The sequence below is a fragment of the Mya arenaria genome, chromosome 7 (assembly GCF_026914265.1).
Source record: "Mya arenaria isolate MELC-2E11 chromosome 7, ASM2691426v1".
NCBI lineage: Eukaryota > Metazoa > Mollusca > Bivalvia > Myida > Myidae > Mya > Mya arenaria.
In genome coordinates this window covers 70,105,649-70,133,052 of record NC_069128.1, presented here as the reverse complement: position 1 = coordinate 70,133,052, position 27,404 = coordinate 70,105,649, and the positions used below count along the sequence as shown (strand labels likewise).

At 33.9% G+C, this 27,404-nt stretch overlaps 1 protein-coding gene across 2 annotated transcripts; it reads left to right on the top strand.

Annotated features, from left to right (window-relative positions):
- Positions 1–27,404, top strand: LOC128239798 (uncharacterized). 2 transcript variants are annotated; one of them, XM_052956233.1, is made up of 13 exons: positions 1–90; positions 419–522; positions 10,745–10,822; positions 13,518–13,613; positions 14,447–14,563; positions 15,207–15,268; positions 15,820–15,942; positions 19,772–19,855; positions 20,108–20,194; positions 22,089–22,254; positions 22,675–22,770; positions 23,546–23,755; positions 24,569–27,404. In XM_052956233.1, exons 2-13 carry the CDS (start codon positions 432–434, stop codon positions 24,601–24,603), a joined length of 1,245 nt encoding a protein of 414 aa, XP_052812193.1. In that variant the 5' UTR covers positions 1–90; positions 419–431; the 3' UTR covers positions 24,604–27,404. The 2 variants fall into 2 exon arrangements, with proteins under 2 accessions (XP_052812193.1, XP_052812195.1); XM_052956235.1 differs by having other exon boundaries at positions 44–522; positions 22,678–22,770.

Genomic DNA, 27,404 nt, shown 5'->3' with positions numbered 1-27,404 from the left:
CGACAATTCTAGCAGACGACAAAGAAATATTTCAATTCCACAGGCAGATACACGGCGATTCTGAAAGAGATAGGACCTCCGCATAGCGCTGTTAGTTAAAGAAATATTTTTGGACATATTTTAAGATATAACTTTTAAACCGCGCAGTTTTACGGAATCAAACTTTTGGCTCGGTGTTTAATTAAAAGGGACGAAATTGAAATTCATATCAGGACACAAAAAAATTAAAAAAAACTTTTCTATTAAAATTTAAATTTTGTGACGGATATCAAACAATCTATTAACTACAAGAAATTTCGTTTCGTTTATTTTACCTTCCTATTTCGTGAAGGTAGACTTATTGAGCAAAGAAAGGACTTTGCGATAAGTGCAGTTTCTTTTTAAAGTAAAGGACCAATTTACGAATTAACCTTTTCAGGTTAAAAGGAGAAATGTGCAATATGGCGAAATACGTGATCGGTTGTCTGTTCTGCGCGAGTTTGTCTCTGATTTTGGGAGCTCCAGTAAGCAAAGAAAATTTTGGTAAGTGTTTTTGTATATTGCAGATGTGGGCGATTACTGTTTTATTTAATTTTTACACCAGTTTAAAAACAAAATACTAATATCGGGTTGTTATAATCACATACAAAATTGAATAAGCGGGTATCTGATGCGTTAGTTTAGTTTCATAAGCACCTTCTTATTTATTCGCGAACCGGACTGACCGCGTACAATTGAGAGGATATGATATTCTGCATCATATGTTTTTTCAGTAGCTAGTAAAATTGTAATGGGACAAAATAGCTTACATTATATCTAGTCATAGACGGGAGAATTTGACGTCCTGAAATCAGGGTCCGTATTCAGTAATTGAAAACTACAAATCTTGATGTTAAAAATGCTAAAAAAAAATAAGCGTTGATGTCAATTAGTGTCGTTAAATGTAACTGTTGGTAGGAGTGATATTAATCTCTTTTTTATCAAAATTAAATAAAAAGGTTCTGATAACCGACCTCATACTTAAGACGATAGCGATATATTGAGTTTTTCACTTCTGATTGTCCAGAATTTTGCTCGAACCGATGCATCAATAACATTGGAATGAACATTGAAAATATGTAAATATTTGAAACGATTTTAAAAGCGAATTAAGCTCCTTTCCCTGCTTAAGTCATTGGTATCATATGTTGCATATGTGTTCCTCTTTATTTCATGCCGATATTTCAATTTATTTCATCGTAGTAAAGTTATTTGTGTACGATTGCTTATAAATCTTACAATATCGCCTTTGGCGTACGTATCTGAGTTAAGATTTATGAAACATTTTCCCCCAAAGAGTCCTCAAAATGTTGATGTAAATGTTGTATTATACAATGCACGAAAGCAACGCTAAACTCAGATGTTATTGCTTATGTGTGCTTGACGTACGGAAGGTACACTCACCTTATGACTGACATGTCTAAACAACGCAAAACCGGCATGTGATTCTACAAACCATGAAACAAACATTAGCACGTGTGGAGAACAAACGTCGGGGAAAGGCAATGGAAATAATGCGCGTCTTTATAATTGTTACGAAAAGGGAAGAGAAAACTAATTTTTAAAATTAAGCAGAATAAATATGCCCCAAGTTGTGTGATAATTTTGTTTTCCGCAATCATAGTAATTACGGGTGGTATTCTGAGATGGAAAAGACAAGGCATAGTCAATTAAAGTTTCCATGAATAGTACAAGGACTATTACATTCTCTTTTTTTCTAAGAAAAGTAGCAGCGGTTAATTACTTTCCGAATATCCGCCGTTCTTTTTTACAGGCATTACGAGACGGAAAGATAATTATCTGAGTAATTTAACAGAACGTTTAAACTCTATATAAGAAGGGAAAACGGACTAATGTAAACCAATTTAAATATAATGATTAATTAATGTTTATCGTGTGTTCGTGATATCCTGGTGCGCATTCGAAATCTCATTCGGCTTTCGCGCTTCATGGATTTACATAATCAAAGCCTAGCCTTTACACTGCATGATCGCACGGAAAATACGAATAAATCCGTTAACGAGTCCCCAGATAAACAGCAGTCTGTGATATTGGGCACATTAAACAAGACAGTGTTGAAATGATTTAGATCATCTTCGTAATTGTGCATTTGGTTAAATGTGTTTCATATTGTTGATTTGATTAAAATAATATGTTTAACAACAACAACAACAACAACAACAAAAAAAACAAAACAACAACAACAGCAATAACATCATCAACAACAACGACAACAAGAAATATGAGATATCATATCAAATACTTTTGTGTTTTGGGCATTCAGCTGATTGCCTAAAGGATTTCTTAAAGGGATGGATGTTGTGGATAATTATTATAGGGATATAAACGCAGTTGGGCTAGTTAAAGTATATTGAGTCCGAAGGTCTCAACGCGTTCTTTAATCAGCCCAATATCCCCGATAATGACACCAATCACGCTATTCATTAATAACTATAGCTCATTATTTATTGATAAAATTGTTAATAAAACACTTCATTTTGTTTTAGAAAACCTTACAGTTATTCTCTCTCACCCTTAATATAAAATGACCCAACCGTTTTAAATACAATGTATGTTATTACTACGGACAAAATAAGTCCCAAAATAAAATGATTTTTCAACGTTAGAGTGAAACGCTTATGACAACTTCAAAACGCTTTTCAACATGTTGGTTAAAAGTTGTAGCCTGCTGACGCAATACAAACAAAAGTACGATGTTTTATTAAAACGAGATGCATCGCGATCCGAACATATCCGAAGATGTAGAGTTTATCGAGATATATTCGCAATTGCCGGAAGGCCGTTCGTTCCTTGAAGGAATGATAAATATAAAATGGTGGATTTTGGATGTCCGGTTAGCGCAGTGTTCTACGCTTTCACTACTTAACAAAGCGTCCCGGTTGTTAAGTTAGAGCAGTGGTTTGCGCAATCGCTATTCACCATGTCGTCTCGGGTTGTCCGGTTAGCGCATTAATTTGCGCACTTTCTACTCACCATTGCGTCCAGGGTTGTCCGGAAAAAGCAGTGGTTTGCACAATCGTCACTCACCATGGCGTCCTGGGTTGTTCGGTAAGCGCAGTGGTTTACGCACTCGCTACTCACCAAGGCGTCCTGGGTTGTCCGGTTAGCGCAGTCGTTTGCGTACTCGCTACTCACCAAGACGTCCCGGGTTGTCCGGTTAGCGCAGTGGTTTGCGTACTCGCTACTCTCCAAGACATCGCAGTGGTTTGCGCACTCGCTACTCATCAAGATTTCCCGGTTTTTCTGGTGAGTGCTGTAGTTTAGTCAATCGCAATGCACAGCAGCGTCACGGGTTGTCCGGTTTGCACTGTAGTTTGCGCACTTGTTACCCACCAAGGCATCCAAGGTTGTCCGCATTGCGCAGTGGTTTGCGCCCGCGTTACTCATCAAGGGAGTTTGATCTTTGGTCATCAAGTGGGATTTTTAGGTTTCCTCCGGGTACCCCCACCACAGAAGACAACACTCTCGCGTAACAGCGCGCCAACGTGCATGATGACAAAGATCAATGTTGAAAAAACGGTAGCTCCAAAGGTATAAAAACCTTGGAAAATGTAGGCAACACTAACACAATTTCATTAACAAAGATAAAGAAAAAAATGTTCAACAATAGTTCTTTTTATGTCAGTACTTCTTCGTCTAAGTCGCTTTGCTCAAGGGAAAATAGCAGCATCTCTACACAAAAGCTTTGTACACAATCATAACATGACGTGCACCAAATATAACTAATGAAGTAAGTGTTCAGGGGATTTCATCTCAGAAAAGCTTCGGCTAATTAGATTTTACAGGAACATGGCTATAATTAGTTCTTACCTGAAACCTTGTCTCCGAGTAACTTGATGATATTCATTATTAACATATACTTATGGAGCCTAATATCCGTTAATTGTAATATTACATCAAAGTAATGTCTAATAAGGGTTTAAGTAGTTATCGGATGGTGATCAGACTATCTTTAGGTTTAAATAATTAATGGTCGGCATCAGATTCAAAGGCAATTATAGAATGTAATCTTCTACGATCGTTGATTTTACCCACTTCCTATTTCCGCCGCGAACATACGAAAATCCGTTGTAGTGGCGGGACAAAACTGGAAAATGCGATTATATACCACATAACGGTATAAATGACGCGTGATTGCGTATTGAGATATCTTTTTAATTCACTCTACAATTAAAACAATATGGAAATATCACTTAGGACCTCACACGTTCAGAAATTGCACTTGTTTCACATACAAATATTAGCTCGTATATCACTTCCTGCTATTTTTATTGTTTGTTTTAGCCCGGTCAACAAAGGCAATATGGATATCGTCTTCCGGGGTCATAAATTCAAATGTTGAGTAAAGATTAATTCAATAAATGATTCATTTCCTAGATATTGAATATCTCTGTTAGCCCAGAGTTTCCGCCAATCACAGAACTGAGAGAGGATTAAATTGCTAACAGGTTTTAATGCTTATTTTCTCCATATCCAGAAGTAACAAAACTATAACATTTTAACAGAAAAATAGAAGCAGTGTTTTGAAATACAATTTTACAATGCTTTGACATTTTGTCGTAGATATTATTTGGATGTGATAAAAAATGTCTTATTTTAACATGCATTTTATATGGAATGTAATAGTTAAAATAAAATTGGACCATCATGACATATCTTAAAATATGACTAACTTTTTTAAATGGCGTTAATATGCTAATAAAGAGGGTACCCATTGTTATTTTACAGAAAGCTATTGAATTATAAACCTAGATCAGATAAGAAACTTGCACTTTATATGACCAATATAACTGCAAATACATAAACCCATTCTAACCCATAATTAATTACATCTGCATTAGGAGATCCAAAGCTAATTACTATCGAAATCAACTTCGATGTATAATGGCGGTTTACAATGTCTATTTACAATGTCTATAATGGCGGTTTACAATGTCTATAATGGCGGTTTACAATGTCAGTATGATGTACAATGAACATCGCTGCAAGTAGATCTTGTAGTTATTTCAATTAAGCAGTTACCCGTTAAAACAATACAATACATACATAATGATGATATTTGTTACAACTACGTTTACTTTTGTACGGTATATACATCCGGGTCTCGCCGTATGGCGGATATCAATGTGTTCCTGGATACATCTGCAGCAAAGTTGCCGATTAATTCCTCCAATTATGTAAGTATTTAGCCATTACAATGACACAAAATACTGCGATAACATAAACCACTCTTAACACATAATCATCTTAATCTGCAGCTAAGTTAACGAGAAATTGCTCTGTGTCACGAATATAATAATAATTGTCCCCGAGAGGATGGTACTCGTGTTACATAATATGGTGTTTAGCACAAAGCTATTCAGACCAACCCAGAAACCTCGGCTGATGTTTGCAGTGTTTTGCGTTGTTCCGGTATCCAAGTACCGGGAGTGATAAAATAATAGATTACATTCAAACTAATGTAATAAAGCAGACAAATTTGTCATATTCAGTTGATTTTTGCCTTTTTGCAGCACGATCTTTTTGTTTTATAGTCAGTTGATTTTTTTTTCGGCAAAATTTCATAGTAATTTTCTGTTGATTTCCCTGCATTCTTTTGGTAAAAGTCTGTTAATTGCTTTTCAGGCACGATTTTTAGGTAACGTTCTGTAGCTTCCTTTTTTCTTTAAGCACGATTTCTTTATTATTAGTTTTATTATTATTATTATTATTATTATTATTCGAATTAATATTATTATTATTATTATTATTATTATTATTATTATTATTATTATTTTTATTTTTATTATTTTTATTATTTTTATTATTATTTGTAGTAGTAGTATTAAAAGTAGTAGTAGTAGTAGTAGTAGTAGTAGTAGTAGTAGTAGTAGTAGTAGTAGTAGTAGTAGTAGTAGTAGTAGTAGTAGTAGTAGTAGTAGAAGTAGTAGTAGTAGTAGTAGTAGTAGTCGTAGTCGTAGTCGTCGTCGTCGTAGTAGTAGTAGTAGTAGCAGTAACAGTTGAAGTAGTAGTAGTAGTAGTAGTAGTAGTAGTAGTAGTAGTAGTAGTAGTAGTAGTAGTAGTAGTAGTAGTAGTAGTAGTAGTAGTAGTAGTAGTAGTAGTAGTAGTAGTAGTAGTAGCGGTAGCGGTAGCGGTAGCGGTGGCGGTGGCGGTGGCGGTGGTGGTTGTAGTAGTTGTTGTAGTAGTAGTAGTAGTAGTAGTTGTACTAGCAGTAGAAGTTTGAAATAGTATTTTTTATAAAACAATCAAAAACCACTTATTGGACTTAAATTTCTCTTGTAGAAGACAAAGACCTCAAAGCTAATGCAATATTTCGAAAACATTATTTTTTAAAAACCCTCCAACAACTTTCTAACATGTAAAACCAATCTCAAAAAAACAACATTTTTTTTCCAAGCGACAACACACTTATATATATCTTATAAACGCTGGATTTATAGTATTATAATCGTAAATTAATGAGTTGAGCCACAAAAGGAGAAATACGGTAAACACCAGGATGGAAATACTCTGCGCCTTCTAGATGTCAACTATTGCATATCTCCGTATTTTTATAAAAACTCCCATTGTGATTAACGAACCATCTGAAAACAAACACATCCTTTAATCGAATCAATTTGAACATATCAATACTTGATACTACTTTGTAAGGACAGTCTTGATTAAACCCCATGTCGAAAGCGTAGAAACTTCGCAGAATATTATATCCGTTCCTATGGCAATAGTACTGAGAAAAACTCGTTTCAATACCACGTGACATTTAACATTTAGGATAGGCCTGATTCCAGCAGAGTCAACAACGGGAGAAGCTTTCGCTGTGTCCCCGTTTTGTACGCTTTTGAATTAACGAGAGTATTTGCAGAAAACCTCGTAGACCCACAATATAGTTATTACATTTCATTTGTTTTAACTTTTTTTTAAAAAACTGCATCCTCATAAAGATAATGCTGAATAAGTTATTTGGTTGATATATTCTAGAAATAATATTCTAGATCTGAAATAGGCTTGTCTCTTGAGTTTCCAACAACAGCAGACTATAATGAACATGCGAATAACTATCAGTGATTATATATGTTGGCTCTACCTAATGTTGTCAGAACAGGAAGTGACAGCATCAGGTACTTATGACAATATATAGTTACAACATCACATATAAATAACATCACAAATTTACAATACCACACATTTACAACATCAGCAAGTTACAACATCATAAGGTTACCACATGAGCAAATTACAAGATTATAAAGTTTCAACATCACGGAAGTTACAACATCACGGACGTTACAACATCAGTTAGTTACAACATCAGGTAGTTACAACATCAGACAGTTACAACATTAGACAGTTACAATATCAGAAAGTCAAAACATCAAGAAGTTACAAGATCATAAAGTTACAACTTCAGGAGGCTTCAACATCAGTTAGTTACAACACCAAGAAGTTACAACATCAGATAGTTACAACATTAGCAAGTTACAACATCAGTAAGTTACAACATCAGGAAGTTACAACATTAGATAGTTACAACTTTAGGTATTTACAACATCAGAAAATTACAACATCAGTTAGTTACAACATTAGGAAATTACAACATCAGGTAGTTACAACATTAGGTAGTTACAACATCAGGAAATTACAACATCAGGTTGTTAAAACAGCAGGTGTTAAAACAGCAGGTGTTACAACATCAGGTAGTTACAACATCAGACAGTTACAACATCAGATATTTACAACATCAGGTAGGTACAACATCAGGTAGTTACAACATCAGGTAGTTACAACATCAGACAGTTACAACAGGAGACAGTTTCAACATTAGGTAGTTACAACATCAGGTAGTTACAACATCATGTAGTTACAACATCTGACAGTTACAACCGGAGACAGTTACAACATCAGACAGTTACAACAGGAGACAGTTACAACATCAGACAGTGACAACAGGAGACAGTTACAACATGAAAATGTTTCAACATTAGGTAGTTACAACATCAGACAGTTAAAACATGAAACCGTTACAACATCAGGTAGTTACAACATCAGGTAGTTACAACATCAGATAGTTACAACATCATATAGTTACAACATCAGGTTGTTACAACATCATGTAGTTACAACATCAGATAGTTACAACATCAGATATTTACAACATCAGGTAGTTACAACATCAGGTAGTTACAACATCAGATATTTACAACATCAGGTAGTTACAACATCAGGTAGTTACAACATCAGGTAGTTACAACATCAGATATTTACAACATTAGGTAGTTACAACATCAGTTAGTTACAACATCAGGTAGTTACAACATCAGGTAGTTACAACATCAGATATTTACAACATTAGGTAGTTACAACATCAGTTAGTTACAACATCAGGTAGTTACAACATCAGGTAGTTACAACATCAGGTAGTTACAACATCAGACAGTTACAACATCAGACAGTTACAACATCAGGTAGTTACAACATCAGGTAGTTACAACATCAGGTAGTTACAACATCAGGTAGTTACAACATCAGACAGTTACAACATCAGGTAGTTACAACATCAGACAGTTACAACATCAGGTAGTTACAACATCAGGTAGTTACAACATCAGGTAGTTACAACATCAGGTAGTTACAACATCAGATATTTACAACATTAGGTAGTTACAACATCAGTTAGTTACAACATCAGGTAGTTACAACATCAGACAGTTACAACATCAGGTAATTACAACATCAGACAGTTACAACATCAGGTAGTTACAACATCAGGTAGTTACAACATCAGACAGTTACAACATCAGACAGTTACAACAGGAGACAGTTACAACATCAGACAGTTACAACTTCAGGTAGTTACACCATCAGGTAGTTTCAACATCTGAAACGCCTATGTAAATATGACACAGTTGGTAGTCGGTATATTGTTATACGTTTCTATTATTTCGCAAGATCTTTATTCGCGTTTCCTCATTTTCGACCAAGTCGCGATGTTTTTTTTATTTTGATACACAGCTAAAAAAACGTCTTTCGAAAGAGTTGCGAAAGCTAAACTCCCGCGAACCTGTAATCGATTGTATAGTTGGAACCAAGCACCAGTCACCGTAAAATGCCATCAATATTTAATGTGATATCGGGAAAAAAATGTGTGTGGGTAAACGCGGTAAATTAAATTTATGTTCTTCAATAACGGGTAATAATCAAATTTATTGGACATGCAATTCAGTTATACTGGGTTCAATTTCCTCTGTATGTAAAACACTTCATGTAGGTTGTTGTATTGAACGCCGTTACATTGGAACGTTCTGCTAAACAAAAAGCCACTCTGAATGTAATATTATACTATACCCTATTTAAATAACATCTACATTTATTATAGAAAAGGCTTTGTTACAAGACATGTGTCTAACTACGTTTTAAAGAATTACTGAGGATTGGAAGCAAAAACGTTCTAACATTTCAATGACTTCCATTGTGTTATTTATCGACGTCGAGGCATCTGTTTCTATTGAAAGAACTTTCCAATATGTTTTATTAGAAACTATAATTATTAAGTATTTCTTTTCAATCTAGGATCTTAAATTAGTTTCTTAAATATATATCATGACATTGAAGAGTGTTTAAGTGGATGTTATTTTAAGAAATAAATTTGAAAGTGAAACAAGGAAAATACCTTCTTAGAGAAATTGTTGTACTGAATACATTTCACATTAATAAAAACGCTTCTGGATTTATCATCAATACAATGTGTAATATTGAAGATGCGTTCTCTTACAATAAAACCATGCGAACTTCAGTTTATACGGATGAGTTTCAACGAAGCACAGATGCACATAACTGTCAATGTATCAGCGCGTGCCCTTATATTTTCCAACTCAAGGTGTTAAGATATTGTATCAGACACGAAAACAACATCAGCTGCGTTGTTGTCACTCGCGAAATCAAGTACCCGTCAATGTCATATATATATACATGTATGATCACACATCACATTAGGAATCTTAATTATTTTCTGCAATGATAAACTTCTCTTGGAATCAATTTAACTCACTAACACATGGAGCTACTTCTACAAATGCACAAACATTCATCCGATATTGTTTTTCGATGGAAAATGTCCAAGATGTTCTTATTGCTTTCGAAGCATACCGATTAAGTTCAAGGATAGGCACAAGAAAGTTGTTCTCCTATTATGGCGTATCTATATATGGAATATATCCGATGAATATATTTTCCATAATTTGTTTCTACTCTGTAATCTATCGTTGATGACACAAAAGAGCTGATTTTTCAAAGAGATTTGAATTTAAAGGGGTTTCAATATCGTTGTTGTATAATGCCTCCACTAGTATGTCTATTAAGGGTTCAATGGCTAATATGTCTAGTCTGGATCCGTCAATTTTCGTGAAAATATTATTATGAGAATCGTTGTGACATTATGTTTGGTCGTCTTTCTTTTGATCGCTTGGCTATTTATCAACAATACCATTTGCTGTTCCATTCACGTATAAATGCATAAACAAATGAGTAGTAAAAAAAACGATTGATACCTATAACTTTGCCAGGAACACTTCCATGAAAAAATGGAAGTATATTTGTCAATGTTTGTATGTGATACTTCGACCTAGATCACTAGGTAAGCGAATGAAATGAAACAACAGAAGACGTATTTGTGGATGCACTGTTTATGCCAAATATTTTGTTTTTTCAGATGAAATCAAAGCCGCCTTAAAGTCTAAACTTCAGTCACAAGAACAAGCTCTGGAATCGTTATCGTCAGCGGGCACCGGTAAGTGGGGCTCGATTAGTTTCTTTTATATATATTCATTGATATTGTTTGTATAATGCTGAATTATTTGTCTTTGTTTTCGTCTATAGATTATATCCAAAATTTGAAAGGTGCTATGTAGGCGGAGCTTAACCCTGTTACAACTATTGTGATGGCAAATAGCAGTGCTATTAACTTATACGCACATGCCTTATTGAAGCTTGTCATGGATAACAAATACATTGTATTCACCTCATCCGCTTCGCCTGTGTTTTAACTTATACAACTGCTCTTTATCGCTGGTTACAATCACTCTGTTTGTACAGACAGAAATCATTATTTTTCAGAGATGAGGAAGATAAGTGCATTTAGCTAATATGTAAAACTTTAGAATTCGTACCTAATGTAGAAAAATTGTTGAAACAGCGTTTTTATAAGTTTAATAAAATAAATCATGTTTATACTTGATTTTCAACTGGGCAGGCATATGTTCATTGACCAAAACAACAAAGCAGACAAAGTTGTGAACATTGGTAACTTTTATACCAGTCTTTATTGAAAGAAATACGAAGACAAAGTTGCTAACAGTTGCTTGTGAATGCAGTGCAAAATCTTAAGAAAAGCTCATAAGAGTTGAGATATAGGATTTCGTAGATAAATAAATTTTAAATGTTGGAGTCGAAGTTGGAACAACATGTTGTTTTTTTAATTTAACATATATCCCGACATATTAAAGCGTATCTATATTCTAGGACCAAACAGTTGAAAGTGCATTACTCACCCCTGGCTAGGAAATAACAAGCATTAATTATATCGAGAGGAAATATCTTTGGGATTAATCCTGGTGAGACGGAAATGAGTTCGCGGCGGCGAATAATGATGAAGCATCAGAGACCAAATACGATATGTTTTATTTTCCTGCTAACGGTATTATTTTCGAATAATGTTTTCTTATTGAACATATGTATAGTAAGGAGGCTAGGCGGTCGGGCAAATCACTTGTCAATATGTTCTGTTATTTACTGATAAAATGCTTTATCGACCGACTCGCAATAATTATTTCCAAAATGACGACACTGAATCAATCATTGCTATTCCTGCGCTATCTCATCTTTTGCACTGACACAATGTACAAAATATGCGTCATTTATAGACCATAGCATGTAAGGCTAATGCCCCAAACAAATTTAAAGTCATATATACGTCGTGCGCGTAAGACAGACGATGAAACACTGCGAGTCAATTTCAATTACAAAACCCAAAATACCATTATAAAGTAAAGGATGATTGGTGTTCCTTTCGCACACACGTTTAAGTTGGCAATCATTTATGCCATAAACTAAAAACATTCATGAGGAATTGTCTGCAACACTGATCCTTCAAGCCATAGAACGGATATCAACATAAAACGGAAATACTAATGTCTGAGAAAGTCTACTCTTTCCGTCATCAACGAACATAGGTTGGATTTACAGAATGCTTTAAAGTTATGCAAATGTTCTTCCACAGGAGGCGACTAATGGATAAGTGTTAAGTGATCATATTCGACTATCTCCGATTGAAGGCTCCCGTCGACGAATACGCGACTATATTTGGTTATTGCGCAATAACTATAGCCAACTAGCTCTCTCTCTTCTTTCTAGTTTAAATAAACGTTAAAGACACTTTGACGTCTGAATCTAGTAAACTACCTTCTCGGAAAAAAGCGTCTGAATAATCTATTCATGAAAGATATATCGACTGACAACCTCATTCGTTTTCCGTGTTAATTTTAAGCAAAATCTAACTGGTGTCCTACATCTTTACAAACTATAAAAACACGTGTATATTACCATTTCTTGTACAAGAACGTCTAAAACGGACATTTATTGAGTAGACGTTTTTTTTTAAAAAAATTGCCCCTCACTTTCACGATTAGATCTAACAAATTTGCCTTTGTAAATCTTAACATATTTGTCTTCGACCAATTCTGGAGGCTATATATTCTAACATTATTCGTTACCATGACAACTGGAGACGCTATTAGGACCGAGAGCAATATTATACAAGTGTCACAAGAAGCAATCTATTTTAGCGACTATGACGTCATGTGAACGAGAAGAGATTTCCGGCTAAGATCGATCATGATTCAATAATATGAGATCCAATTCTTATCAGAACTACTTGTTAGATTCGTTCTCTTTGTGATTCCTAAAATAGAAAGATTGTTTTCGATGCCATTTAATCAAGATTAGAAAAGCAAATATGAATGTCAGGAATTATTTTTGCCTTGTAGCTAAACTTTTGCTGGGCGATATTTCAGGATTTCTGTCAAACAAGCGTGGTAGTTTTGTTTAAAGGGTTCAAAGTCATGAATGCATGAATGATCAACGTCACGTCTTCCAAAGAACCAAAAAACAGAGCAACTTTTTCAAAGATTAAATGTGTTTTTGTGTTTCGCTTTTCACATATAACTATATTTTAGTATATTTTAAGTTCAAGTTTGATAATTTTATGGAAAGAAGTCTGCATCTGCATTCATAGACTTTTATGATACTGTGAATACTATCAATAGAAGAAGCGGTCTCTAGTAGATGTATTTTGATCTTTAATTTATTATACAAACAATACCAATAAATATTATTTTAGACCACACAATAACACATTTTTTTTTCATTTATTGATGTTTGTTGAGGGTCTAGATAATCGAGTAACGTGTTTCTTTTTATGCTTTCAGGTACACCACAAGGTGTTGAGTATTCAAATTCTAAATCATATTCGTATACAAACGTCAATGGCGTGCAACATCAAGACACACAGGCAGAAGAAAAAGGTAATGATGTCGGAAAAGCTAATGACGTCACATTATCTGCAACTTGGAAAATTCAAACAAAAGAAGCATCACAATTTAACCTGTCGATGTTTTCAAAACAACCATTAGACCTAAAATAATTCTTTGGAAAAAATATTGCCATGCAATTCCGATGTTTTTAGACACTCTTTTGTTAAAAATGCTCCCAGGGAGTGTAACTAAAATCAATATCGAAACTCGAAAGCCTTCAGACTGACATTTAGCATTGCTGGTAGTCGTATATACTGGAAAGCATTACGTTCTGTTTGATCAATACACTAACTCCCTAACTAAGTTTTGATAAATATTAAAAAAACACTATTTGCATCAGATTTTTCAAAAGTCTACTTAGCAAAACCAACCTTATTCATGCACAAAATACTTCTTTATGGCCGACACTCTTCTAGGCCGCAATCCATAAATCCCAGAAGTCTATAACTCAAATGAAAATTAACCGAATTAGTACCGACGTCATTTTTACCAAAAGTTAGAATCATTAAAGGGTAATAAATAAGTCAAATAATCTTTTGTCATACTATATCGACACCATAAAATAATGGCTTTGGTGACTGGTCAGTTATATATGGACTGTAAAAGCAAGAGTGCAAAATGTTAATTGTATGTCTTATAATTAGACAAAAGAGTAAGGGCAGACAAAGATAATGTCAAACATGTTAAAAGCTTGAGACTATTAAAAGTAACAACTTAATATAATATAATCATACCTTTGCAAGTAGGTCGATGTTTTCTAAAATGCATAGCTGCTTACATAAACGCATAAAACATCTTTGTTCAACATTTTCCTTTTTATTTAGTTTCAGACCCACAAAATCAACACATTATATCCGACTTAAAGGAACAATTGACAGAGCATCAGTCCGCAGACGATTCCAAACCGCAGACGAGTTTTAAAGCTGCTTTAGACATTCCAGGTAAGAAAATATAAACAAGAAAATAGGCATTTGTTAGGCAAGGACAATAGGCAAACAGAAAATAAATCTTTACTTTATATTCGATAAGATAAATGTAGTATTAAGATAAATATGGGAGCCAATTCTTTTATTTTATAACACACCAAATTATAATGTCCCGACGATGATAAATACATTTAAATGGTATACACATAACTTTTTACCTAGTACATCTGACAACAGTGGTTGTTTCCGTCTAGACGGTATAATTTGTTTTAATCCTCTAGGCCTGATCAGGAACTATATAACATTGATAATACATACTATTAGGAGTAGAAACTCGTGGATAACACTAGTTGTCGTTAGGTCTACTTTACACAATGTCAGATTTCCTTACTTTGCTAGATATTCTTAAAGAAAGTGTATAATAGGCTTTCCTTTTGTGAAATTATAAATAGAGAATACCTGCAAGCGCAATTGTATGTTATTTGTCTGATTTTTGGACACAATGTTTCATTTTACCCTTTAACAATATACTGTTGAGGCGATGGTGTTATTCCATAATGAAGCTCAAATGAAAAGACAGTCCTCATAAGAAGAAGGTCCAATATATTTGACAAACATGGTTTAGCATGTAAATTACATTATGAATGTCTTATTTAAGATGAGGGTATTCACAAGGTGATCACAGACGGGAAAGTGAGCGACGACTCTCAACCAGGCCAGGTGAGATATAGTGATAATATATAGGGAATATTTTGTCATGGTATGCATTAAATTAACAATTTTTTTTTTTGAAATATCTTGCAAAAAAGATAAATAAGCGTGTTTTTTTGAGTTTGCAAAGTTTGTAAAAGAAGCAACCATAAATATATGGTAAATTAACGTATGGTGGCCAATTTAAGTGTTGTTTGTGTATTTGTATTGACAAATTGTGTAATAATACACATTTCTTTAAAAAGAACAAGGATTCACGATCATTTTAAAGTAGATGTCATTTTCAAGTATTAAAATAAATTCGTAAATTCTACTTGGGTTTTTTTCTGTACTTAAAACATTCAAGACCATCGTGTTAGAGACGCCGAAATATTCATTTCATGTTGAATAGAGTAATGTTAACAAGACAAGAAGACAATCAAACACCATCTTTTAAAAAAATGCATTTCAGACATATTTGCCTACAACTACAGGTTTGAGTTTAAACTAGCCGAGTTTTTGTACAAACCCTTCAGACCTGAAGAGATGGTAAATTGTTTTCTATTACATCATGCATTCAGGAGTACAATGAAGCCAAAGACGCGCTAGACTTCACACCACGGGTTGTAGCCGAGTATTTATACAAGACAGGAGAAACAGAGGAGTTCCAAAACCTCTTGAATGACCTCGTTCAGGCGTCTGAGGTGAATATGGTTCATTGTTTGTTTTAATGTTTATACTGACTTATTATAGATAAACTGTAAAGACAGCTGAATGCTGCTATAAATCACTCACGAATCCGCGGTCTAGGCAAAAAAACCCAGGGCTGTGTTCTTTTAAAAGATTAAACTGTAGGTGCTGAATAGTTTAAAACGATAACCCCATTAGCTATTCAATGCCACGTTTTATTGAATTTGCAAGTACAAACTTTAGTAAGGTGTCTGACACACACTTAACCTTAAACAGGTTGTTTGGTTCTTACGATGTTTTATCGTAACTTGTTGATAAGCTGATCCCCTGATTCGTAATATGATCAGCAACGGTTACCATACATTAGAAGGTTTTCGTTTGGAATTCACCTACATGTTTAACCCGTAACCTGACGGTTTTTTCACGGTAATGGATCCAAACCTATTAAATATATTCAGAAATTGATTCAACAATATTAAAAACATTGTACTAATCCCCTCTGTTTTGGTTTGGAAAGGATTGACCTGTCATTTGGCACATGTTGCCGATTGATATTTGGCCATTTCGTCTCACATGACCATTTTTCGGAGGTTGTATCGCCTGTCATTTGACCAGGATGTCTAATCTGACATTCGGCTTGCCATTTGACACATGTTGTCTCATCTGTAGTTGTAAAAGATTGTCTTTACCTGTCATTTGAATCAAGTTTTATCAAGCCCTTTCATTTTACACAGGTAATAAAACATACATATATTTACTGCTTAAATACCTCACCCTTGTCTGAAATGAGTTCAACCAAAAATCAATTTGATACTTATCATTGAATATCACTTTATTTAACTATGTTTGCATTGGATTGAGTGAATAAAGCAAACTTGACATGACTTAATTTTGAACTTCGAAAGGATTTAAGTAGCAGGATCTTCTTCAGCATCTAATGACCTATTCCCAAGGTGGCAATAAATTATTGAAGACTGGACCATCTATCACAATTGTAATTCCTTACCAGGTCGTCTGTCCTTGTCAGCACCTAAGAAGACGATGGCCATTAAGTCCTTCAATGGAAGAAAACAATGACGTTTTTCCCCAACGTCAGAGCAGTTGGAGACCACTACTGACGATGTCATTCACACTTGTTATTCATTCGTTTCTTGTAGTAGCGAAATAACCGTGTCTGCTGCCGTAAGCATACGCCTTTGTGGTTGATAAGTAGTCCGGTCATACAAAAATTAACATACCATTTAGTAAAAACTTCGTTATTATTCAGGCAATGACTGCCACGTATGCGTTTGTCATTCATTGGCAGCGTGCACATATGCCGAACGTCAAAACTGTTCTGACATATAACAAAATATTAAGCTATTTGAAAATCAGTATCAATTGAAATAAAGAGCAAAGACAGCAATAGCTTCAACTAGCAATATGTTCTCAATCAAACATTATCGTCAATAAATTTATCTTTGGATCGTTGAACTTAGGAATGCTCTAGTTTATGCAACAAAATATTGCAGAATGTTTGCAACTATGAACTTATATTCATGTGATGAAGTTTGAAATATCAAATGTACATTAATAAGGAAAATTCATCTTTAAATAGGTTCAATGCAAAATTTATCCCACATTGATAAAATAAGTCCCCAAATTCCATTGGCCAGATTATATCACATAGTCACTAGTCATGTGACTTGCAATCTTTCGATTCCCGAACAACTCCGATCTCCCCATGAACTTGTACATCGAAGGGTCATAACAAACGGGCATTTCGAAACCGTCAATTGCGGCATGTATCCCTAAATAAACTAGAGATCAATTGTATAAAACTAGATAAGTATGTTATATTTCGGTAAGTTTGCAAATGGAAGTAATTTCATTGCTAGACAGTAGTTTTGGATAAATATTGACCGATCAATAAACATTAACGAACCAGTCAATTGGTCGGTTTTATACGCTTAACTATATATATACATGAACGTATTCCTTTTTTTTCAATTCAACAAGTTTTTTTATATTGATTCAATTGGTATCAATTAAAAAAGGCTTACGGTATTATTAGTTTATATGTATTTGTTAATAGCAAAAGTACAATTACTTGTACTGATTTCAACTGTTTAATAACGAAGAAATCGACATTTTCCACTCACACACTAAACATGTTCAAAGGTCTTTGTACGGATTAAATTGTAAAATGAAATACCAAAATAATTAACCTTAATTTCTTGACACTTCCTTCTCTTCCTCTTTCCGCCTTGACATACTCAACACAGCTACACAAACTATGACCACGGAAGGCTTAGGTCCCGGCTATCGACTCATTATATCAGGCGTAAAGCTTTAGAAGTATCGGGGAGTCTAATACGTCTCAGCAATCCCTTCCCACGCAAATCCTTGTTTAGAATCTAGTTTATCAGCCGAGTTATCAATCTATCAACTTACTGCTGCCTGTCGTTAATACAACGTCCGGTACCGCATTTGTGGCAAAATCGATGAATCCCACAATTATGGACGGCGCGTTTTAGTTTCTGCTATATTTGGATAGGATCTTGCTTTGCCGTTACATTTGTCAATTACGGGTTTCTATTTCGGTCGGTTAGCGGACGTAATTAAAGTCATGCTATATCCATTATGTCTGAAGACATTTGGGAAATAGACAGTTTTATGAAACTTGAAATGCGACATTACTGAAAATGAGCTTAGATTGGTCGGCAAGATAAACAAAACGTCTGATTGAAAATAGTGATACATATCAAAATAACATCTCTGTCAAATACCACACCCAAATACCAGAATGCAGACAAATATAGCAACTGTACAAATAAAGGCTTTTGAATGAACATCAATTTACTGTAAGTGTTTAATTGACGTGCTGTAAAAAATTTGTACTTGGCCTCATTTTTATCGTTTCGCAAAAAAATGTTAATGATAAAATATGTACAATTTTTAAATTTTGAATGTTACAAGCCATTGATACCATTCGATAAGTATATGACTACGTTCATTGCGTCGAAGTAAATTCATCTTATAGCATTATTCCAACTTGTATCTGTTTTTAGTTTAACGCAAACACTGTTTTTAAATACTTTTACAGTTTGTTTTGGTTTCAAAGTGTTTAACAGTTCTTGCACAAATGTGTCTCTCATTTGCAATCCTCTTTGCTAACAGCTTAACTCTTCATTTACCGTAAAACAAAACCATTTTTCAGAGTTATTATTATCAACAAATGCCCTACAGTTACGCCTAACTTTGCGTTTGAATCTTCATCAGCTTTAAAAGTGATATAGCCGGTCAATATGGAAGAATCATCATTAGTATTTTCAAAAATACTTATATTTCTCTTCAATACTTATATGAAAAACTACAGCAACCTGATCAGTAGCCAAACGTTTAAACTTAAACTGGTTTAATGGCACTGGGTAAACGCCAAAGACATACAACAACAAAAAAACAAGTACAAAAATCCCAAACAAGAAACATGGAAGAACTGCACAAATCTCCACAAAGAGAACAGTGCACATATCCTCTATATGAAAAACAACATTTCAATATATTCCTTCACATACTACAATTATTCCTCTATCTAAGAACTAGTTGTCGTGCACCGATCTGTTCACAAAGTGTACCTTTACCTGTAAGATGTATTAATACCTTTGTTTTGAAACAAAATTCATTTCTTATTGTGTTATCATGAATACTGTGCTTACGATGAACTCAAAAATATAAAAAATGCATTTCAGTTTATATTGTTTTGATTGTTTCATATCCGTAGATTAACAAAAAGAGATGACCGTCATTGACGAGTTATGTAATCTAGGAGATTTATATTAGGGATGCTTTCGTTACTTTCAGATATCCGCAGATGAGGCAGAACAATACGAGATGGCCGTTATGGATGAATTATATAAACTAGAACAAGAGCAAAGTACAATGGATGTGAGTCACTTTATGTCACTATATTTTATATACTCATATTGAATGTTGTGTACCCATCAGACTCTAGCTTATTTCTTCGTTGGATTCCTTGATTTTTAAACCAGCTCACCACCAACCGTAACCTCAAATATATCGTGTAGTCATATTATCAATACGCTAATTATGCTTTATCCAAAGTTATTTTTTACCCAAATAAGTGACTGAAAACTGACAGAGTATCGGTTGTTTGTTAATGCGTTATTTCTTTTGCAGGTTGCGCCCTCTTATAACTCATTCTACCCGCCTGGTTACGGAATGGATCGGGAACAGCCGATGGTTCCGGTTTACGGAGGGATGCAGGTAACAGTTTGCAATTGTTTTCAGATATCGTTTATTGTTTTAGTTGTCAGTTGAAGCTTGTCAGTTTCTTTTTCGAATATAAAAAGTCGGGGCATAAAAATAGCCATTTCCGGCGGCGGTGGTTGTTTTAGGCTAATATTCTATGTCTTTCGCGTTTACCCAGTGCCAATAAACCGGGTTTATGTTTAAACTTTTTGCTACTGAGCTTGTTTCTGCAGCTTTTTACATAAATATCACATATTTGAAATCTTGGCCATAACGCATAAACCGTACAAGCATGATAATCACACGCAGATACACATGTTAAAAAAGACAATACACACATATTTAGGAAAGTCTATATCTCTTGCTTAAATGGTAATTGAGAATGTAGTTTCGAAAATATCAAATAAGATCGTTATTAACATTTTTGTTTTTGTTCTGTATATTGATACAAAACAGGGACATAATATGACAAATGAACAATTCAATATTAAAAAAATATAATGTAGTTTGTTACTTATTAGTTCCTATCTTATTCAGAGTATTGACTATTAGTGGACAAATGAATGCCCCAGTAATTAATTTTATCACATGCTTACCCTTGTTTTCCGTGTAATATACCCATTACGAATATTTTTATCTTACACATGTGTAAGATAATATATCAGACATTTCTATTGGCTAGACTAATCACACGCGACCTAGATATCCCTCCGCATTGTTTGTAAACAAAATGGTTTAAACGCCAACAAATACTAACCTCAATAATGAAGCGGAAGGACTTCCGGGAGACAAATGGCTTACGAATCATAGTGCCAGAAAGCATCTTGTTCGAAAACTTTCTGATATCAATGTTCCGCCAACCAGATAATGCAGATTACTAGTCACAGAAATATCCAGTCAGTCAACAAATACAGCCACATTATTGACAAACAACACGAGAACATTTCAAACATCTCCATTTTAACAGGCAATATGCGACAAATGCCATAAAATTTGCTTGCCAGTTTAATCAGCTGTCGGTTACCAAAACACAAATACGAATTCCGCAGCACAGGTCTCTCATCACACGTACGTCCCAAGACGGTAAGAACAGCTTGTTCTCTGGAAACATTCTTGATGGAACTTTTTCAACATCAACATCCATGCAGTGCAGAGTAAGGCTTCGTCGTAATCATCTGCATGTTGTGAAAATCGATGTCCACTAAGAAAACGCTTTAAAGTCATCGTAGAAAGCGACAGCGAATAACTTTTAAATCCGTGCACACATTAAAACTTGACAGACGATGTAGGTCACATAAACCGCGTAAAAGCATGTACTCTCAGTGTGACGTCATCAAGTTGTGTATTTATTATGTTTTAATGGTTAAAATTGTTCGTTATTCATGTTGTTCGATATTTTACTGCACATGTTTATACTTGTGACTTGTTCAGCGCTTTATCAGAATAAAAACTTGATAACTGCTAGCTGTTTTTGTCATTTTCATTTGGAACTATTTATATGGCGCATCGTTGACATTCCACTCAGTGTACTTTGGCTGTCAAACAATGAGTTTAGAAAGTGGAACGTGGAACTAAATTGGTAATAAAAACATCGTTTTAAGCATGTGATAAAAAAGATCTGACACTCGTTGTCATTTTATACAAGATTTTTATTAAACTCGTCCATGAAAGTTGTTAGTAAGCTCGCCAGAGGCTCGCTTACTAACAAATTTCACGAACTCGTTTAATAAAATCTTGTATTAAATGACAACTCGTGTCAGATCCTATATGTAATAAATTGCGGAGACATATTCAGCTACCTGTGTGGCTATATAACAATGTTCTTCCATCCCAAGGTATTTTTCCGAAAGTTCTTTAGATTTTGTTTTCAATTTTGAAATATAAATCAATTAATTGTTTTATGTTTTAGGGTCCACGTGACATTTATCCACTGTACGGTTTCGGCCAATCAGGACCCGCAACTGCCACTGAGGATGAAAACAACTACATTAACTTCTTAATGAACAAACCAGTCACCCTGGACGAAATGATCAACTCCCTCATGAACCAGTGGCTTACGAGAGCAATTGAAACTGGTATGTTTCATTATCCGTGGTGCACTGTTTATCTAAGCACTTTCTACTGATTAGTTTTAATACACGTTTTGAAATTAATAGGTTTATTGGTCAGTCTAAGTAAAGTTCCCTTTGATATTATCATATTACACGTGATCATTAAAAATGGATTGTGACATCTCCTTAATATTAAACTGAAGTAGAATAATGCCCCTTAGTCTCTACGTTTCTAATTTCAAATGGAAATAAGCCCGTCATTTCATCGAATCATCGAAAATGATATTTCATATTTATTTTTTTGATACGCCATGTGTATTTTTTAAGTTAACGTATTAGTGGCGTCATGGATATAGGAAGTTGGCGTACTAGTGACGCCATTTATATATCAGGTTGGCGCCATATTGACGTTATGCCTATATCACATAGTTTTCATATTTTCAGAAGATCCCGAGGCCGAGGAAATCTTAAACAACATCGTCGATTTTGTATCCCAAGATGACAATCCTAACGATGAAGCTCAAGTCAAGGCCATATTAGGTGAGGAAAATAAGATGATGTTTCTTTTCTTGAAATCCATTATATACGTACATCCTTCAATCAAGGATTGAATGTTTGAGATTTGTGGCTTTACGTTTGTTATCGACCTTACTCATTTACTCAATCGTTAATGCTTGTGTGAGGTATTTAAAAGGGACTCGTACATGCAATATAGCGTCAGTCATCAATGATATAAAGTACAATGATTACAAGTTTTAATAATGGCTGAAATATGACATAAATGTTTTATCTTGCTTATTCTTGAAGTCTTATGTTAGAACACTGTTGGAATTTGAATTATAATAGGCTAAGATTCACACAATTATGTTTAAATGATTATCGGCAAGCTGATGTTTGCATTTTCAGATTTAAGTATGTAAAACGATTCAAATTTAGAGTAGATAACAAAAAAAAATAGTCAATAAATCGAGAAACTATTAAAAAGGTATTATTTTAACCACGCTTTGCGTGTAAGCCTTTGTACTTTAATATGCTGATACAATGTATATGTGTTTTTGTCTCATTTCGTGTGAGAAGCTGGCTATTTATGTATGATGTGTTTAAAGTGATAATGTATGTTATAAGGTGTTGAAGTCATGGTGGTATGTTATAGGGTGTTAAAGCAATGCAAGTATGTAACAAGGTGTTGAAGTAAATAAATACCATTTTTTTTCTGCACACAGAACCCATTCAAATGAGACTACAATAGCAGGACGCTATGCAACTAATATATATTAGGTGGTCAACAATCTTTAACACTGCTCTTTTCTATCAGGTGACATTTTTGCCGAAGCACTTCTCGAAGATCTTACACCTCGCATTGAGCCACAAGACATTAACCTTGGATCTGAACCCGTTTCCGCACCGATTGTAGAGGAAGCTGGTGTCGGAGATAAGGCAGAAGAGCAGACAGATGGCGCGAATGATATCACTCCCGTTTCCGGAGACCAGAGAGTTGATGAACAAGTACATCAGGATAATACAGGTCTGGCTTGAACATAACATTATTTATTTATGAATACTCACAGTTTCCAACACGTCAAATTTTGAAGAATTGACGGGTAGCTCATAATGGAACAAATTCTAGCTATAAACATGTTTAATATTGGAAGGCTTAGATTCTAGCATACTAACACTCATAAGTTATTATTTGTAATTCACTGAATGAATTCATTCCACCAATACGTGACCTTGGTTGCCTGGTGAGCCCAATGTTGTTTGGGTACCATCTGAAAGGGGTTTGTATGCAGACAGATGAACATAAGTTCCCTAAAATAAACTGGATTTGATGGATTGGATTTCAAAGATCGCAAAATAGGTCAATGTACTTCTAGTTTCTGGTTATATAAAGACCTGATAAACGTAATGCTTGATAGAATATAATTGTGTTCATGTATTTTACTTATTAGTAATCTGCAAGCATTTACTTTTTAAATCATATAAAGATGCTCTAGGGTAACGAGGTATGGGGATATAAAAGTGCCAGAGAACTAGCTTACGTGTATGTCGAATTCCTACACACAAGTTTTCGAAACTATTACAGTTTTCATCAAAGGATGAAAGTAATTGAGGAATCAATGACATAAACCTGGTTATACGTTGGTATCAAGTTTTTCCTAATCTACGTTTTCATTTTCCTAGTTAAGAGTTTAATTATCCCATTTCAGAGATTGTTTTCCTATCACATGTTTCATTCTGCCAGATCATTGATAATCATTAATTACTCAAATATACTTTCAATGCTCATCGTTTATGTTCCTTGTTTCAGCAATTATTTTTTTCATTTCTCATTTTTCAGAAATACTAGATGAATCGCAAAAAATGAAAATGTGAGGAATGAATGACAAATCAGCTTTCATCTCAACGTGATGGTGTTGGAAAAATACTTCACGATAGTTGTACGTTATGAAAGGACAATCAAAACACGTTTAAGTCTCCTGTGGTTAGAGCCTTCTTTGATCTATAACATCCTATTATTTTAAGGACTCGTTGTTAAAGGTCCTTGGGTTAAGTCCTTTGGTATGAACCTTCGTTGGTTTCAGCATTTGTTTCGTTAAATCTTTCTTTGGTTTAAGTATTTTTGGATTAAAATTTTCTATATCAGAAGGCCTTGGGTAAAACCTTTTGTCTTAAGCCTACTTTGGCTTAACATTTCCGTATTTTAAGCCTTCTTAGGTTTAACACCTTTGATTCGAACCTTCTTTAGTTTAATTATTATATGCTTTAAGCACTTCACTATCTTTGCCTTATGCATTTTGGCTTAAGCAGTTTCTAAAGTGCTTTTTTTGGCCCATATCTTTTCCGGTTTAGGTCTCCTTTGATTAAACCTCTTTGTCCAGAGCCTTGTTTGGTTGAACTATTCTTTGGAACTAGCGGTGTTTTGTTGCATACTATATATAAGTGTGTTTATATTTTCTAACTCCTTCGTGGAATAATCTTGGTTGATGATAATGTAAAATACATACAATATCATAGCAAAACATGTACAGGACGCTGTTACATAGAGAAAGCCGACAGAAAATGTGTTAAATAGAGCCTTTGTATAGAGTGTACATATATCACCTTCGTGTTTTATATTTTCGCCTATGCTGATATGATTATTTTCATTTTCTAAGTTCATGTTTTCCCTTTTCATCTGAAATATTTTGAAAAAAAAACAACACTTTTGTATCAAACATGTATTTTTGTTACTTTTACAAACTATTCTGTGCATAAATTAATCTAACTAATTATTTTTTTATTGCTAAGTGAAAATTGTTGATTGTTTTATAATTTTTATAAAAAAACTAATTACTACTTACAGAAACCTACTTTAATGTAAATGGTTCCGGTTTCGACAAGTTTTACTCTGATGTTGACTGGTTTGTTCCATTTGAAAGTGTTAATGTGGGAAATTTCGTCAACTCATATTATTTTCACATTTTGCTTTGACAATGCTTATCATTATCGATATTTATAGCAGACGAGACTACAAAATTTATCTTGGTTACCAGACATTCAAATAATTTACTCATTATATCCGAACTGTTGATATTTAGTCAGCGTATGTATGTATGGTTTGTTATATGAACACTTTGGAATGGTGCTTAAAAGTAGGAGTATATTTATTTTGAAAACATGTACACAATTATTGTTTTCGTCAAAACTTTGTGTTAAAGGGAGGCGACTCTTGCAAAATTTGCTGAATAAAGGTGTTAGGCTCGCTCGTTATTAAGTACTACGCCAAAGGCTCATTGCTATGATGTCCTTGCTATCACACTCTTTGATGTACCTGAATGCAGACTTGTTCGAATGATTTTCTCACTGTGCTCATTCGTATATTAAAACGTTGAAAAAAATACAAAATAATTCATTACTTTTCCATTTGCAAGTGTGAGATTTTATCAAAGTGCGCGTGTTTTTATGATTCGTAATATGTGACGTCATTTTTTGAAGAAGTATTTTTTGATATGAAAATAATTGGTTACAAGTTAATGATATTAAATGCATGCCGATAATTAGTAATGGTTCTATCTTTATGACGTCACGTATTACGTATGCAACGTCTGTGATATCCTGATTACTTGTTAAAGAGAGACTTTATTTTATCTTTGTTGTATGTAAAATATTACTTTAATATTTAGACAGTCAGCCAAAATTATTAGAAACTAAATGTATGCTAATACCTTTTCTATAATTTTAAAGCTATGTGTGATCGTAAGAACACGGTTATTCTTCTCAAAGAGATAAGATTAGAAATATATATTCATATTTAAACAAAGTTTATTACAAATATTGTATTTTCAGATATAATTCGCAAAATACTTTCATATGTGTTATTTTATTGATTCTAAGAAATTGTACATACCATGTTATACTTAAGTATTTTTGTCATTAAAAGTCCAAAAAATATGTTATTCAATTTTAAATACATTTTCTTTATTGTGTTCCACTATGCTAAACTTCTTAACTACTACATAGTATCTTCCTTGTTTACATTGGCATTGGCTAAATGTGGTATGTTTCTCCGTTTGCCAAGTAAAAGTAATTTTCGGATAAATATGAAAAATTATTACTCACACAAAAACACATTGCTTTGACTGAAATTTTCTGCCTCCAATTTTCTTTCTGTAATCAGATAATCACAAACAGACAAGTCATTGGCTTGAAATAATGTTTTCTTAAGAAATGTATTTTAATAGTTGATGACTGAATCGTATTCTTCAATTGGAAATGACATTTTACTGATTCAATCTCTTCAAAATATTGTAAAATTAGATAACATATTTTTTTACATATAGTGTTATTTCAATCAATGTGATAAGAGCAAAACTATCTATTAACAATAGTTAAATTTGACATTGTTTCGAGGAACATGAAACGTCAGATTTACCCTGAAAAAAGTGAATTGGACTTCCATTATGAAAACATTGACCTTAAGCCTTTTTTCTTGCTACCTCAACTACAACTAGCTGGCCTATGTTTAGGAATTGTTTCATTTCATCAGTCATATGAATTGTTATGAACTGTAATCTTAAAACGACAGCACTTGTTGATAACATAATATGGATTGAATTTGATTTTTGATAAATATAAAAAGCATCAAACGTGTTATAAGATCACTTGTCGTGGAAATAAATTCCTTTTTGACAACA